The 17,494-nt window shown below is 26.7% G+C and overlaps 1 protein-coding gene across 3 annotated transcripts in view; it reads left to right on the top strand.

Annotated features, from left to right (window-relative positions):
• The window catches only part of LOC142330159 (uncharacterized), a 45,190-nt gene extending 27,696 nt beyond the window's left edge, over positions 1 to 17,494 (top strand). Inside the window, exons 2-3 of one of the 3 annotated variants that reach the window (XR_012757710.1) lie at positions 3,491 to 3,624; positions 16,945 to 17,494. Coding sequence is in view for 1 of the 3 variants with exons in the window: in XM_075375266.1 (XP_075231381.1) it covers positions 3,491 to 3,624; positions 16,945 to 16,950 (140 nt within the window). In the remaining 2 variants the exon portion in view is untranslated. The remainder of the gene's footprint in view (positions 1 to 3,490; positions 3,625 to 16,944) is intronic. The other 2 variants (XR_012757709.1, XM_075375266.1) reach the window with 2 other exon arrangements.

Raw genomic sequence — 17,494 nt, 5'->3', positions numbered from 1 at the left:
AAACAATTTCTTAATGCTACAAATCATTTGCTGTCAACTATATGACACTTAGAAACAAGAATGATTTTATATTAGCTTGATTGATGGTAAACAATAATAATGATTGATGGTAATTGATTTATTTAAATAATTGTTTTAGAACAATTTATTGATCAACAATCTTTAATAGTGTACAGATGCTAATTTTAATGTGTAAAATTAAAAGTATATTTATTTTACATTTTTTTATCAATATAATATATGAAATAGTGATCAGAAATCAGTGACAATGTATAAGTAAGAATGATAATCGTAATGCTCATAGTTTCATTAATATTTATAATGACAATCATTTATCATTTTATTTTAGGATTTCTTTAATTGTTCGTGACATAAGAGATCTGGTGAATGGTCCGAATAACCATGGTGCCATTGCACATTTAGTGTTTGTTGTATGTGCCTGTGTAATATTTATGTACTTGTAATGATGTAGTATAACTATCTGTAGAGTAGCATTAGAAGAGCGTATCTTTATATTAATGACATATTATATTAAATTTTTGTACATGTTACCTGAAGGAATAAAATAACACCTTTTATCTTATTTAAATATAACTGAATCGAAATAAAACTAAAATGATTTTCTTAATTTAAAGAAGTTTTATTTATATTTCATAAATAGGAGTTGAGATCCAATCCATCAATTGACTAATATTGCTTTTTTTCTACTTTTTCCCCCATTTTCCCTTTTCTAGACCAAGCATACACGTGTTTTTTCCCCAAAAATGTGAAATAAGTCCTTTGTTTTTTATTATTAAATAACATTGCTATTATTTCTTTGTGCCTCTTAAAAACTTTGATTCCAGTCAAAAACCATCACCAATATTTTGGTTTTCCAACTTTTTAATTGTCGTGTTTTTCTATGTAAATCTATAAATAATAGTAATAATAACCTCAATCAATGGATTACTTTCACCATAACTACTCTATTTTTAAGGTTAGTAATTTCATCATAAATATTATTCTTTTCAGTTAAGGCCTCAAATGATATTATTTTGGAGAGATACAGTTCAAGTCTGATTTCATTTAGTGACTCATTCTCTTGAAACAAATTGTATATATTTTGGTGAGTTTAATTTTGCCTGTAATGATCATCATTCATTTGTTCAAAGACTTTTTTTTGTGATTCCTAAAATGTTTTTACATTTTCAAGCTAGTTTTTAAGATGTTAGGTTTCTCTATCTTTCCTTTGTTGTCCTACGATAGTATTTTTTATAATAGTAAAGATTCTTTCTAGTGTTAATAGTAGACTATTATAAATTAAAATAATTATGTTGCTGAAATCTGTAAATTAATAAAAAAAGCAAATAAAAATTCATAAATAATGCCCTGTACAAAATCCAATCCCACTTCCATGCAGTTAATAACATGTCCGGAGTGGTACTCAGATATTTTCACTTAGTACTGAAGTACTGTGCCTATAATACTATTTCCCCTCTACACTGACTTAGTTCTTTTGCAGACCAATTTGATAATGATATGCCATTTATCAAGAAATCTAATGTTTTGATGTTCTCAAGAAAGTCATGGGCTAAATATACATATTAGATAGAGGTCACACACAGTCAATAGTATTTGTGATTTAGATGTCAAGTAACCAACCAACTTTGATTCTAAATTTTGTTTTCAGCTGATGTTGATAAAAACACCTCTACAGCTAGAAGAAACTTAGGGTTGGTGCCCTGGGTTGGCCATTATTTTCATCAGGTTAACATCCTTCTGCAACTATAGCAAGCGTCTGTTATAGAATATTCTAATAGTGGTGTAACAGATCTTCAGATTGAGATGAACACCGTGACACTACATGATTTCCCACCATAATCCTTATGTATAAAGTAGTGCGGGCAGTTAGGGTTGCAGATTTTTAAAAGCATAGGTTTACTTTTATTTTTTATCTTAGTGAGTCACCATTAGACCAACCTGGTGGGTTAAAGTACTGTTCAGTTTCATATCCTGAAACTGTTCATATCCTGAACAGTTTCAGGATAGAAACTCTTCAGTTAAGAAGATATATTATCTTAAATATGTTGTATATTTTGTCTTAATAATTTTATTTTTGTCTAACAAAATTAGTATTGTATTAATTAGTATTGTTAGTGTAAATCATACAGTAAAAGATGTAACTTAAAATGTGAAACTAAATATGAATACATTAATTATAATACTCACATAAATATTGTACAAGTTACTAATATAACAAGGACTGATCTGGTCCTCCGGACTGGATATAGGAACGATATCAATTTATGGTTAATTATAAGAGTTGGTTGCTAATTATTCAATGAAATACAGCCTACAAATTATAACAAGAATTGGTGAGATCAAATATATTTGTTCAGATCGTGTACAGGTTGAAAATTTTTGCGGTTTTGAATGTTATAGAAATTAATGTAACAGCAACTAAGTAAACACAACTTTCATGACTGGCAACATTATTATAGCTTATTTAGCGATTTAGTATGTAATTGTAACCATTAGTAATTTGAGAGTCAATTATTTACATAGCTCTTTGAAGGACAAAGCATTATAGCTATTATAAAAAAATAAAATTTGTAAAAATTTACAAATTACACATGAAAATTATAAAATTGCACTAGATTTATTAAAAAGCAGTTTTGACAATAAATTTTAATCGAATCTTGTATTCTTGTAAAATATAATCTTGCAGATTGTGTATTTTAAAACTAAATTCCATAAAAGGAGAACCTTGGATAATTTATGCAAATGCATCAACACATTATGGTAGGAGAAACTTTCAACTCTACAGTTTCCCACCTTAGTGGCTATAAAAAGCTCTTTATAAGCTTTACTCAGTGTTTTAGATTTCTGCCCACCATGATGATTTATAATTGGGCCACTAATCTACTGTGCAAGAAGAGAACGTTCAGGAAGGAATCACTAACACGCGGTACAAGTTGTTGTTCGCGTTTTTGCGTCAAACCTAAAGCAAGTTAAACACTTGTGAATGACAAAATTATTCTTTTTGTATTTATTGTAATTATGCGTTATCATCAAGCACCGAACAAACACCAATGGTGATCGTAAATATATAATATAATCAAATTGAGTGTTTATGAAAACTTGATAATTTTGAGTTAAACTCACTTACCGCTAAATTAAACCGGAAAAATTTATCCGTTAAAGTAAACAAAAATGTTTATGTGGACAACACATGAAGAAACTCATGAGTTGTCCACAAGGGGAAGGCACATCAGTTCAGATTTTATATCTCCTATTTTTTTTTAATTTAAATATATTGATTTGTTAATAATTACTGACCTCTGATTGTAAAAAAAATTTACGATTAGTAATAATTCAATAATAATTAAAAATGAAATAATGAAAAAATATCAGAAGTTATTAATGAAATAACTTATGATAACTTATAACTTATGTGTTATGTACTTTTCATGTCCACGCTAATTTTTTTAAATTAATTTTTTTTTTCCAGTAAACTTTACATTTAAACAAGCACATCCGAAATACTACACATACAACAGGACAAGAATACAACTTAATGTAGACTCAAAAATTAAACAGACTAAATTATCCGATGGAAACACAAACATACAAGGTTCGCTGGACGTAAGTATTTCTTTTTTTTTACCTTTTTCTTGCATCACGTACTTTTTTCTTGCTAGTCTTGCATCACGTAGAAACTAGCATACATAATCGGCATAGATTCGGTTTATGTTGATAAAACACAACGTTTTCAAATATATGAAATCCATTAAAACATGTTTTAAATTTATTATCTATTATTCTTTATCTTTTCAAGAAACCTTTTTATATAACCTTTTCGTAAAATTGAATTCATCAATAGATCGATACATGCTTTTATTAAATTTCAAGTGCGGTTTTAGGAGTAAATTTATCCAGATTTATACTATTATAATTTCATGTTTTTATGTATTTATTTTTTTAAATTACTGATTTTACATTACGTAAAAAATAAAAAAATCATGGGTGATTGGGAGGGAATTAATGAAGAGTTCAATATTAAACAGAGATATATACAATTTCAGAAATGGAAAGTCAATTTCGTGGTAAAAGGATTCGTGAAATAAAGTCGACTAGAAATAGAATTTTTTAATTTTATCAAAAATTAAAAAAATCAAAATTTAAAATCAGGAGAAAAATCTTGGAAATATTTATGTAGATTGTAATATTTATAATAATGAAACAGGAAATAATGAGATCTTTATTAAAGGTGGATATAGAAAATGAAATGACGCAATCGTCCTCATATTCGCTCAACGTAATGTAAATGAAGAATCATGCCAATATCATATGATTAAATTACCCATCAATGTCACCAACTAATTCTATGAAAATGAATAAGCTGAAGAGTAAATAACATGCTGGACGGGTTTACTTGGCATAATAAAAATTGAAATTGAAATTGTCTCCGATTGGTTTTTGTTTTAGATTAACGAGAATCACTGAAATATACTTAATATTTAGCTGTACAAATAAAACTTGACTCTGTTGATCAGAAAAACCTAGTTTAATGAACCAGTAGAATTAATTCTCTACAAGTTTTATTAAAAATAATTTTTATGTATTATTACCCACCCGTTTTAAGTTATTTTACGCCAAACATACTACAGTGTTTTTCGACACCAGCCTTTTGATTTTTATCCCATATTTCTTGAAAAGTGCTGAAATTAAAATTTTGGAAGCTGTTTCAGTAACTATCCATTTATGAACCTCTGTTTATAGCAACTTTCTTCTTTGTCCTGAAAGTTTGTTACATTCTTTACGAATGATACCATATATAGTGTTTTATATATATCAAATGTATTTTAACAGAAGCCAAGAAAACATCCTACAGTTACAAAATTATATGTAACAACAGTACCACCATCGGAAGAAACAATTTTACCACCACCACAATCACCAACATCACCACCACCACCACCACAATCACCAACATCACCACCACCACCACCACAATCACCAACACCACCACCACAATCACCAACACCACCACCACAATCACCAACACCACCACCACAATCACCAACATAACCACCACCACAATCACCAACATAACCACCACCACAATCACCAACATAACCACCACCACAATCACCAACATAACCACCACCACAATCACCAACATAACCTGCAAAAGCCAATCCAACTGTACCGTGGATGGTCAATTGTTCCAACGATTTGTGATAGCATTTAGTGTTATAGCAACATTGCTAACCAAAAAGAGAAATTGGCTGCATGTTACTGAACGCAGCGACTTACGGCTGTGAGTGTAATTTTAATTGAAAACTTTGTTTTAATTATTGTGTTGTTATATTGAATATGCTATCACTACTGTAGTTATATAACTATGTAGACACAATTGTAATTTTTTTGAAAGTAATTTTAATAAAAATACTTCCAAGTATGGTTAAATGTGTTTTAATTGCTCTCATTTAAAATCTAAGTTTCAACTCAAAAATAGGATATGCTATGTTTAAAAACAATAATTGCAATTGCTGTTAAACAGAGACATCTTAAAAACAGCAATTGCAATTATTATCTTTAACAGATGGCAAACCTAAAAATCTTGGGGTGCTAGAAAATTTTTGATTGCCAATATGGGGGCGGTGAGCAAAAACGTTTGAGAATCAATGCTCTAAATGATGAAAACATGCATAACTAAAAGTTACATTTTTAATCAGTACAATTTTCATTTCAATACAGTTACTTTACATTAAAATACTATTAATGCTCATAGCATTTAGAATAGTCAGTGTTAACACATTTTTTTTTAATCATCATCATCTTCTATAGTTACAGTAAAATCTATAATATGAAAACAGATATTTATACAAAAAATTAAAATTTATATATTTCAACTTGACACATATCTTCTTTTGGTAGTGAATTTTTACAGCACATTGTAATGTGAAATAACATAAATGTAAAGTTGCATTTATATTTATAACATTTTTCTGTTTTTTAGTTGTGAAAGAAAGAGAAATACATCCATAAATCTGTGGATATGTTTTCATTGTGTTTAAACTTTCATTTAGTTAAAAATTAAGAAATCATTTTACACAAATTATTGTGAAAATAAATAATTCCCAAATCCCTGAAACACCTTTAATTACTTGCAAGCTGATATCTGACGCCTCATATCAGATATTTAAGAGAATGCGTAGAATATGTATACTGACATATGAGATCATTAGTAAAAATATAAGAATACAAAATTCTTTTAGACAGAATATAGAATGTTAGAATATGAAATTAGAGTGTAGAGTAAGATAGTAAAGTAAATATGGCTAGCCTGACTAATTTTAAATGTTATGGAATTTTCATTTCATAATTTAAGCAAATAAATATGAAAAACAGAATCGTTAACTGAAACTATTTGTTGTGTTTTTTAATTTTCATCGCAGCACAATTATTGTTACATTCTGATAAGACAAACCTCCTGTAGTTTAAGTCTTTTCTGAGTTTATCTAATTGTCAAGTGCATACATTGAACTTGACTAACCTACATTAAAACATAATAAATTGCTATTTATTAAAAAAATCATTATTAAATTATATTAACTGGCACTATTAATATAAGCTATAAACTTTGGATACCTTTAACCACACTATATTTTTTTTTTACATTTATAAATCAGTAATATATTTACCTGTAGTTTTATTGCACACATGATTTTCTGGATTAATATTAAATCATTTAAATTAAATAATAAAATTCCATCTTTTTTTTTATAATTGAATTTATTTTACAATACAAATCTTACATTTTTCTTAATTAGTAACTTTTTCATATTTGCAAAAGTCGATTTTTGTTAATACATCTTGTAGATCAATTTTAATTGCATCTGTAATAATACTTAATATTTTTTTATGGAAATGAGATTTCATAGATGTCATAATTGTAGTAACTGTAGAATTATTATAATCGATCCCACTTACATGTATTTGTAAAACCTGATCCTTTGTTCTATATCGTTTAATGTTTTCTAATTTTATGATGCAAGTACTGTTTTTATATTTTTCTAATTTAAGTTGTCCTTCAAGTGCTAATTTATGATACTTACAATGTATTATTTCATTTGCTATAACTTTACCGATTACGTATTTGTTAAATGTATAATTTAATGCTGGAATTAATAAATTTATTGTATATAATTTACTTTCATCATTAAGAATTTTTGATTCAAATATTTTATTATGACTTTCAGAAAATTCAATACCTTCTAATTTACCAATTGATGTCCAAAATTCGTCAGAATAATATGCTGGTAACTCTAATTTATCATGACTGTTTGCTATAATTGCTGAATTTAATAATCTTATTAAATAAATGTTGCTGTCTTTTGAAATTATCATTCTTAATGTGAATGTATCCTGGTTTGAATAAATTTGGTTTTTACATATTACTACACCACCAATTATGATGCTTGCTATACAAGATATACTTATTACCAATAAATTAATTTTTGTCATTTTTACATAGAAGCGTAGTAGTTTTCCACTAAGTTTATGAGTGTACTGATACGAATTTTTTATTACACCACAAAAATTATATTATTTGGTATTATCATAAAAATTTATCTGATTATGATTTTTAAATTAAGTTTACAATTTGTTATCTCATCTTCAGATTAAGTTTTTTTTAAATCCTATTATAAAATCTTTATATATATTTAAATAAAATCTTTATATTTGCTTATGTTTATATTTCATATATGCTTATACAAATAAAGAGCTAATGTTTTACAATTATTGAAATAAATTTGAAAACAAGATTATGCTTAAAAACAGTTTAATAAAAAATGTTACTTAAAAATTAAAACCAGATGACCATTCTGAATGTTGAACAACCACCAGTGAGGAAAATGTTTGTATGTAAAAAATAAGTAAATAATTGAAAAAAAAATTAATTGATAAATAAGCAGTACTTAAAAACCCAAATGTAATCAATCCCTGTTTTTAGAAGAATAAAAACAAATTGTCATTTTTTTAGGCAGAGTTAGTAAACATAATTTAAAACCGAATCGCTTAAATCCCCAAATCAGATTTTTTTTTTCTTTTATTGCCATTCAGGTTTGGAAAATTAAAATAAAATAAAATTAAAAGTGTTCTCATATGTTTGAAGAAGGCCCTTTTCCTTTATCCTGGCCATATATCCTTTTAGGTGTTTGGTGTCTTTTATCCTGAGAAACCTTTAAATTCTTAATTTTCTTTCTGAAGTTGTTTCCATAAAATATTAAGTCTTGTTTAACTATTTCTTCTAAAGTAACTCTTCGTTTCCTAATTTCATCTGTTATTTTTGAACAATAGTTGAATAGTTCAGAGTTTCATATAATATCATAATTCCCATCTTTAATGATTGGACTTTTATTTAATTTATTTACTTACATGATAATTGTTTAATTATTGAAATAGCCATGTATTTTTTGTGTAAAAACACACAAAAAAAAAAACACTAATCTTCAGGTGTAATAAATTATATAAAGTGAATAAATTTTAACTTATCCTGAAAAAGTCTTATTAGTGAATTTATGTGCATGAATAATGTACAGAGAGTCCTAGGAGGTGTTGATCAAACTTAAGGAACTGATTAAAGTCATCAAAATAAACAAAAAGGTTCATGTGGACAAATGCAATATCTGACTTCATTTTCCCTTTTTCCACCACTTTGTGTTGGAAACTGGCCCACCATCCTAGAAATTATTGACCCTGCCAAAATCTAAAATTTAAATCTCATACCATTAAAAAACATATTTAACATCACAAAAATTTTAACCTACAAATCCAGAAACAAATTATTCATTGAATAATCTTTAATCCACTGCCCACCCTCTGCAGGGCGCCTTTATCTGCCTTTACTGTGGCCACCCTGGGATTAAAGCTGATAAAAGCCCTGCCCCAAGCTGCTGACCATCAGAGTCCACAGAATCATGCAAATAATTATCTAACCAGGACACAATTGCTGAGGCACCTATCTTGACTGAAAGAGAACCCAAGCCACTTTTATAATTTGTTTTATAGAAAACATTGTTGAATAAATATAAACCAAATTTCATTAAATATTCAGTCCATTTTTAAGATATAAATTTTTATTCAAAAAACACAAAATGGCAGATAGAGAGAAAATGAAGCGAGATAGGACATTCTATGCAAGATAGGACATTGTATGCAAGTTAGCCAGCATCTCCCAGGACAATTTATGTATACTTTTTAATTTTTAAAAATTAAAAAAGATTCAGACTGTTAATCAGAATCTTGAGATTCTGATTAAATATTGGTTGAGATAAACAAGAGAAATAGAAATGTTTTGTTCTTAACATTGTTCTTTAGCTGAAACGAAAAGTATGTTGGAAGAAATTCCATATTGCATAGATTCACTATCAGGAGAAATATTGATTTTTGAATTGAAGTTTTCTTATTAAAAAAAATTGTATTGTTTTGTTAAGATAGAAATTTTAATTTGGGACAACTCAGTTCACAGTTAAAGTCAACTAAAATTTATTGCAATATTTTTTGTTGTGAAGTTTTACAGTGCAGCCATTTTTGCAGTCCCATCAGCCATGATTTGATTAATCCTTCTCTTTTCAGTGGCTAAGGACATCCTTTGTTTCTATCTAACTCTGGATCTCCCGCATTATCTATGCTCTATAGTTTCCAAATCATATGGGTTTTACAGAAGCCGGTTTTCACTCATCCTAATCAATAGCCAAACTAGATAAATTTTCAATTATCATTGTGTGTACTTATCCAGTTCTAAAATACTTCATTACATACCCTATCTAATTGTATCATCTTACAACTTTGTTTCTAATTATTTATCTGTATAGCTTTACAAATGAATAATTGGCATTTTACTCAAATTCAGCGTTCATAAGTTCACAAATTTTACTATATTTCTTTTTTTCTTTCTTTTTGTTTAGCTTCTGGAACCACTGTAAGGTATTACTTCAGAAGATGAATGAGGATTATATGTATGAATGTAAATGAAGTAGTCTTTTACAATCTCGGGTTGACCGTCCCTAAGAAGTGTTGTTAATTGAAACCCAGCAATCAAAGATTTTACTCTTACCAATTTTACTCTGTGTTCATAAGTCAGCTGTGTAGATTACATAATAATGACTTTAATTTTTTAAATATAATTTTATAAAAACAATGAGTAAATGAGTAGAAGTAATGTTGGTTTCTTTTTTTTCTACTTATTCTTTTGTGTTAAATATCCAAGCGGTATAATATGTTGTAGCACAATTTTACTATTGGGAGAAAAATTGATTTTAAATAAGAGTAAAAAAAAAATTGAAATATGGCAAAAAGGAGGAAAATGAGAAATTAAATATTAAGATTTGGGATTATAGTATTCAGAGAATTTTATTATATTTGGAGTAAATAAAATTGAAAAGAATAGATAAAATGAAGAGTAGATCAAAAGAATAGTTTATAAGAATTTAAAAGTTTTTTTAAAAATGTTTATGGAGTGTAGCATTGTCTTCTATCAAAACATGGATAGCAGGAAAAGAGAAAAGGCCATTAAAATGTGGTAGTTAGAGGAGGATCTTGAAAATTAGGTGAGCCAAAATATTACAAAATTAAGAGCTTTCAGATTAAAAGAAAAAAAAACTTTTGTGGACTAGGTAAGTGGGACATGTTAAAACATCCAGGTGTAATATCATGATAGAAAGGGTTAGCAAATGAAAAAATTGTGATAATTACCCTGAGATTAAAATATAAAAAAAAAAAAAAAAATGAAAAACAAATTATATAGTATTTATAAAAAAAATTAAAAGATGGCTTGGTAGTAGAAAAAGACCTAAAAAAAGGCTAGATTTCATCAGAGTTAAGTAAAAAGTTTCATCATCTGCTATTTGAGCCAATAAAAATTAAATTGAAGGAAATTATGATGTTAATGACTAAATCTGCATAAAATTATTGTTAAGATAATTTCTACTATTATCTTTTCTCCTAAAATGTCTGTAGTTTCTATGTTGACTTCTGCTTACCTTTCTTAGCTTCATCCTTTTATTACTTGTTGATGCTTTTCAGAACCACTCCATTGTCAAAGCTTATTATAGTATGAGTATAATAAGTTTTAACAATGGAGTGGTTTTGAAACACGTTACAAATTAAAAGAATGATGCTAAGAAAGGTAAGCAGTACTCATCATAGAAATTAAATCTGCATGTTAGGTAATATATAGTGAATACTAATTTCTACCACTATTAAATATCTGTTTTTACAAATGTCTTCAATATTTTTATAACTAAGATAGAATTCACTGAAATTATTCCTCTGGATGGGCATTTCATGAATCTTAATAAGCTGAATATTCTGGTTAAATTTTTTTTTTTACTTTTAAATCAACATGTCTTTGTAGTCAACATGTTATGTATCTAGCATGTTGTACAATAAAATTTTACAATTTTATATGAAGGTAATTTTGGAAGAAAAGATCATAAAAGTTTTTTACTGTTTATAAAAAGTATATTGTAATCTGTTTTTATTTCTCTGAATTACTGATGCGGAATTAAAGAAATTAAGAAAATGATTTCTTGATGCAGAAGTGATCTAACTTCTTTGATTTCTTTATTAGTTGAAGTTTTTGCAGAATACTCTAAAAAAAAAATTATCCTTTCAGAATATGGAGAATCCCATCAGTGGAAAGTAATGTTATGGATAGTTCCATATAAATATTCTTACAGCCTCATTGGTTCTTGGGTGAGGTTCACAAACAGAAAGTGTAGCATCAGCTAAAATATTTATGGTTAAAAAAAATATTACAATAAAAAATATAGCTGTTTTTTTTACATAAATAGTGCAGACTTAAGGTGCTAATTCAGAACACCAAAATAAACAAAAACGTTCATGAGGACAAATTCTCTCTATTTCACTTCATTTTCCCTCTCACTGCCATTTTGTTTTTTCAGTAAAAATATGTATCAAAAACCATCTCAATCCATTATGTGTCTAATATCTTCTGTAAAATAAATAAGCTTTAAAATTTTATCTTTGAAAATTCTTAAATGAGTGCATTTTAAATGTAATCATTAATAGCAATATAATATTAGTTTTATCAAATTATATTTTATTAGATATTAAAGTCTTTTATTATGAACAAGATAAGATGACATCTATTTGTTCAAATTGGTTTATAAACATCTGAGATTTTTGCATCTGTTTTCACAAACCAGTGTGCAATTGCCTGTTTGAAGGCTGCTGGATTGGAAGAAGAGAACCTATAAGCTGTACTGCCCAATCATTCTACTATATTAGACTTCTTTCTTGGGAATGTTTGAAAAATAGAATGTTTCTGGTTTTTCAGGAAAAATTAAAGGATAGAGTCTATGCGGGATTCAATTATTTAATACAGGAGATGGAGTACATCGATTGGCAAGAATCTATGTAAAAACATTTTCAGACATGTATCTAGGCAAATAAATTTTTTTGAATATAATTTTTTGAGAATATAATTTAAATAATTGTTGGCATACATGTTAAACTCCAAGTGTAAGTTATTGTGTAAGTTATCTAAGTCCGTAATTGTAAACTAATAAATTTCATTATTACACTGATTTCTAAAACATTTACTTTTTTGTTTATTAATGGTTTTGTGCCAAGACTAATGTTTATTTTCTTCGAAATGTTAATAAAATAAATTATTAATCTTTAATTTAGTAGGTAAAGGAAGTAAAAACGGGTACAAAATTGCAATAGCATAAAATTTTACAATCCATTTTAAAATTTTCACCCATATTTCAGCTATTTATCAACTGATTTGAATGATAAATAAGGTGTCATTTTATTTAAAAAATTCCTTAGCATTATATCTAATAAAAATTATTCAATAAAACTTATATTTACAGAGCTATTAAATATTATAAAATTTTAATTTCTACCACTTTGGAATTTTCAAAGATAAAATTTTAAAATTATTTATTTTGTAGGAGATAGTTGGACATATCATGCAACAAATTTTGTTAGAATGTATTTTAAACTTTTATTAAGGCGTAAATTTTAATTGAAAAACACAAAATGAAAGACAAACAAAAAATGAAGCGAGGTAGGTCATTTGTCCAATGAATGATTTTGTTTATTTTGATGTCCTGAATCAGTCCTTTCAATTTATCCATCAATCCCAGGACACCCTGAATGTATATAATTTTTATGAATATTTATACAGGCAGATTCCTGTGCATGTAGTGTTTATATGTGTTATTATATCTCTTAGTGATTGTAAACCAGTCTGTCCAATGTAATTCATAATGAAGTTATTGTAGTGGCTTTTTCAGAGATTATGATTTATTACTTTGACAAAATTTTTCATCAAACCAAGTTTTATGTGGAATGGTGAGACACATTATTCAGATTCATAAGAGCTTGACAAATAACATTTTTATGCCCTGCTATCAGTGCTTCTCTCTTTAGCCAGCCTTTTTTAATGTAGTGGTTTTTTTCTGTGTACTGTCCCACTTGCATAAGGAACAACAATACTTTCCACAACTGAGCTGTAGCCATAATAAATTAGTTACCACCTTTAGGTATGTATGCCAAGAATACTTTTCATTCTATATCATTGTCCATAAAAATCTGAAATTGTCATATGTTTCCTTTATCTGCACTACTTAAGCAAGAGGAATTCATGGTTTCTCATTTCCAATCGGAAGGAGGGCAACTTTTAAATTCGTTTTAAAGGAATCTATAAAAATCTTCATTCTGTAGGATTGTGATGCTGCCTTAGTAAATCCAAGAAAGAAGTTATGTAATTGCAGTACACTATATTACCTTGTAAGGAGAACAAGTGCCAAAACTGTTGTTGGGGAAAAACATATTTTAGCGCTAGGAAGAGGAGCCTCCATTTTTTTAACCTTGAAGCCAACAACTCTAATTGCATTTTAGACAAACTAGATCCTTATGTAATGCTTGAGTAATTTTTTATGGTTCATCACCATGAAAATCTAGATCTTCTTAACACTTTTACCATAGCCTTTTCCATTGTCAACATTTTCTTCTAAACTTCACATTTTTGGCAGAATTGAACAGGTAACTTTTCACTGTATGGAACAGTTCTTCTAGCTGAAACAAAACTAGAATATACAACAGATTTCTTGAGTTTACTCATGATACCTTTGATTTTTGTGATACAAAAATAACGATTCTGTCTAGTATTCCCTAGGGTCTCTCCTTACCGTAGGAACAGCAAAAGGCATAAGTATGTCTTTACTTAAAGACATACAAAAGTTTAGTAAAGACACACAAGAATTAGAGTATATATTAGTGGTCTATTTCTTTTTGAGATTTAAAAGTTAATTCAACACACCTTAGAAAAAATTGTTAGAATGATTTTATACAATTTTGAGACCATTTTTACATAAATAACTAACACGCTAAAAAAACAAATTTTATGTGCCAGAAAGATTAAGAATAAAAGAAAGACAAACTTGCAATGGTATTTGCATGAAAGCCAGAATTAAAACTGATTTTTTGGTCTGGGTTATTACACAGTACAAATAATGATAGAAATGACTCAATTATGATTAATAATTGATAACGTCTATCATTAATAAAGGCTATTAATAAAATCATATTACGCTGATAAATTTAATTTTCCATGAATGAATGAATCATTTCTCTTTAACAGTTAGTATCATTGTCATTCTATGATGTAGTACCATGTTAGTGATATTACTTACTTCAAATTATACCATTCTCAGCCATTTATAAATATCTTCAGGTATTCATATTTCATTGTTAGTATAAACTAACAATAATTCTTTTAAGTACTTAGTCTTAAGTGAAAAATAGATTCTTTCAACAATTGTAGTTCTTAGCTATTACAAAGTAATTGAAACACTTGGGTTAAATGTTTGTTATATTTGGATTTGTCAAGAAATGCATAAAAATAAGCCATAATTATCTGAGGAACAAATTTCTTGTAGATCATTTAATTGTTTATAATTGATGTACAATTTTCTTTATAAGATAGAACAGCTATAAAAATTTTTTTGTTATTAGGTTTGATTTTTCAGTTATAATTTGTTATTACTTAATGTGTAATCTTAATGTATAATGATTAAGAAATTCTTCTATTTCAAATGTATTAGACATATTAATTTTGGATTCATAATGATTTGAATCAATCAGGATTATTTCATGAACAAAATTAAATTTATATTATTTAAGACAGACTTGTTAATTAAGAATCATAAAATATTAAGTTAATATTTTTTCCATAAATGAGTGGTATTAAATTAACTGTTTATGTTTTAGTGAATATCTAAAAGAGAACTGATATTGGGTATTGACCTCATGGATGACAGGAAAATTTATTTATGAAGTAAATTTATTATTCTGGTGTTGCCACTAATTATGAACAAAATTAAATTTATATTATTTAAGACAGACTCGTTAATTAAGAATCATAAAATATTAAGTTAATATTTTTTTCATAAATGAATGGTATTAAATTAACGGTTTATGTTTTAGTGAATGTCTAAAAGAGAACTGATATTGGGCATTGACCTCATGGATGATAGGAAAATTTATTTATGAAATAAATTTATTATTTTTATTTAGGATTATATTTATTTTTATTTTACTACATTATTCTTATATGGATCATGGATTTGTAGGTTGTTGATGTAGAATTTTTCATTGCTAATAGCAGAATAACTTTTTGTTGCATATATGATTTAAAATAAGTACAACAACACAGCTCTGGCTATTTTTTATGAAACAAATACAGTGTAATAGTGCTTTCAAACAAAACCAAACTTGTATAAAGAAAAACTTTATTTAGTAATTTGGCTAAACTTTATTTAGTAATTATATTATTTATTCAAATTGTTCTTGCTTTTTATTTTTATTTTGTATTATATACCAAATGCATTAAAAATTAACAGTTATTTCAAGGATGCATTTAATTGTATTTCATATAGGTTTGTTATGTTGTTATTGACATGGTTCTGGATTATAATTCTTGATAATTGTATAGCTCCATAATTATATTTGCATTGACTAAGTTGTTTTTTCTAAGTATCCTAAAATGAGTTTTTTGTAAGAAATAAATTAGTTTAAATCAGCGATTTGAAGATATTTTTTCATGTTATTGTTACTGTTTTTTTATAGAATTGTTGTAGTATATTGATGTATATAGCTTATATGTTATTCTAACATTCAAAATAAGTTTGAAAATGTTGGATAAAAAAATAATACTTATTCCCATATACCAGAGAGTTATCATTTTTGAGCATTTTTTTTTATCAAGATGCAGGATTCCCACTTTTACATTTATGACAACTTTTCTATTTGCTTTTTCATGTTTTCCTCATCAAGTATAAGCATTATTATTACAAGGATATTTATATTTTAAATAAAAATAAAACTACTAGGTGTTTGAGTAAGATTAAATAAATTTTTAATAAAATAATTTAAAAAAAAAAAAAATTTATACTTCATTGATTTATTTTAAAATTTTGTTTTCGAGTCAGCCAAATAAATAGTCAATAAGTTGATAGTAGTTGCCTTTAATTAGGTTTGACTTCCAAAATTTAAACATAAATATTAATTATAAACATATTATTTTCTTAAACATAAATAATAAAGATATTTTCTTCTCATTTTTATTGTATTTTTTAGTATTTTTCCAGATAATTTAACAGCAAAATAGATTTTGTTAATTTTTGAGTTTCAAGTCATAATTTTGATTTAATTAAAAATACATTTTTCATGGAAATTTACTTTTGGAATATTTTTGAATAAATATTATTTTGAAATTAATTTCATTAATGTTACATATTCAGTTTACTAGAAAGATATTTTACACCAAATCTATGACAGTCCTAGATTTTACTATAAATATTAGACAGGAAATTTGAATAAACCTCTGTTTAAAGCTGTGCTTATTTTCTATTTCAGATATGATTAAGTGCAGAAAGTTTAGTGTTTTGTTCACTCACCACACTCAGTTAAATTAAGTTGGTTTGTATTTTGTTAATTTAGTATATATATGAATTCTAATTATAATTTGTATCTTATAATGATATCAGTAGTATGTTATTTTCTATACATATCATATATAAACGATGACATCAGGGAAAAGATATTATATTATTTGTTTTAATATTTCAATGATGATAATATAAAATTAAAAGTATCTTCTAATTGTCTGTGTGGACAGTGTAATTTTTTGTCTAAACATCCTCTACTTATGTTATTTGGAAAAAACTTCCAACAGAAAATTATGTGGAACCAGTAGATGAATCTTCTTTACGAAGTGAAAACTAATCATCTGAATTTGTACAATAGGTAAAAAATAAAATAATATAATTTTATTCAGCATGGCCCATTGGAATATACAATATAAAAATATATAAATTACAATTACACTTATCAACCAATATAATTAATTATTATGTTGTAGTACTTTTGGAAGTTATTTTTCCATCTTCAGGAACATATGATAAAC

Source organism: Lycorma delicatula, chromosome 9, assembly GCF_047948215.1.
Source record: "Lycorma delicatula isolate Av1 chromosome 9, ASM4794821v1, whole genome shotgun sequence".
Lineage (NCBI taxonomy): Eukaryota > Metazoa > Arthropoda > Insecta > Hemiptera > Fulgoridae > Lycorma > Lycorma delicatula.
The sequence above is the reverse complement of the archived record's forward strand: the minus strand, read 5'-3'. Positions and strand labels throughout refer to the sequence as shown.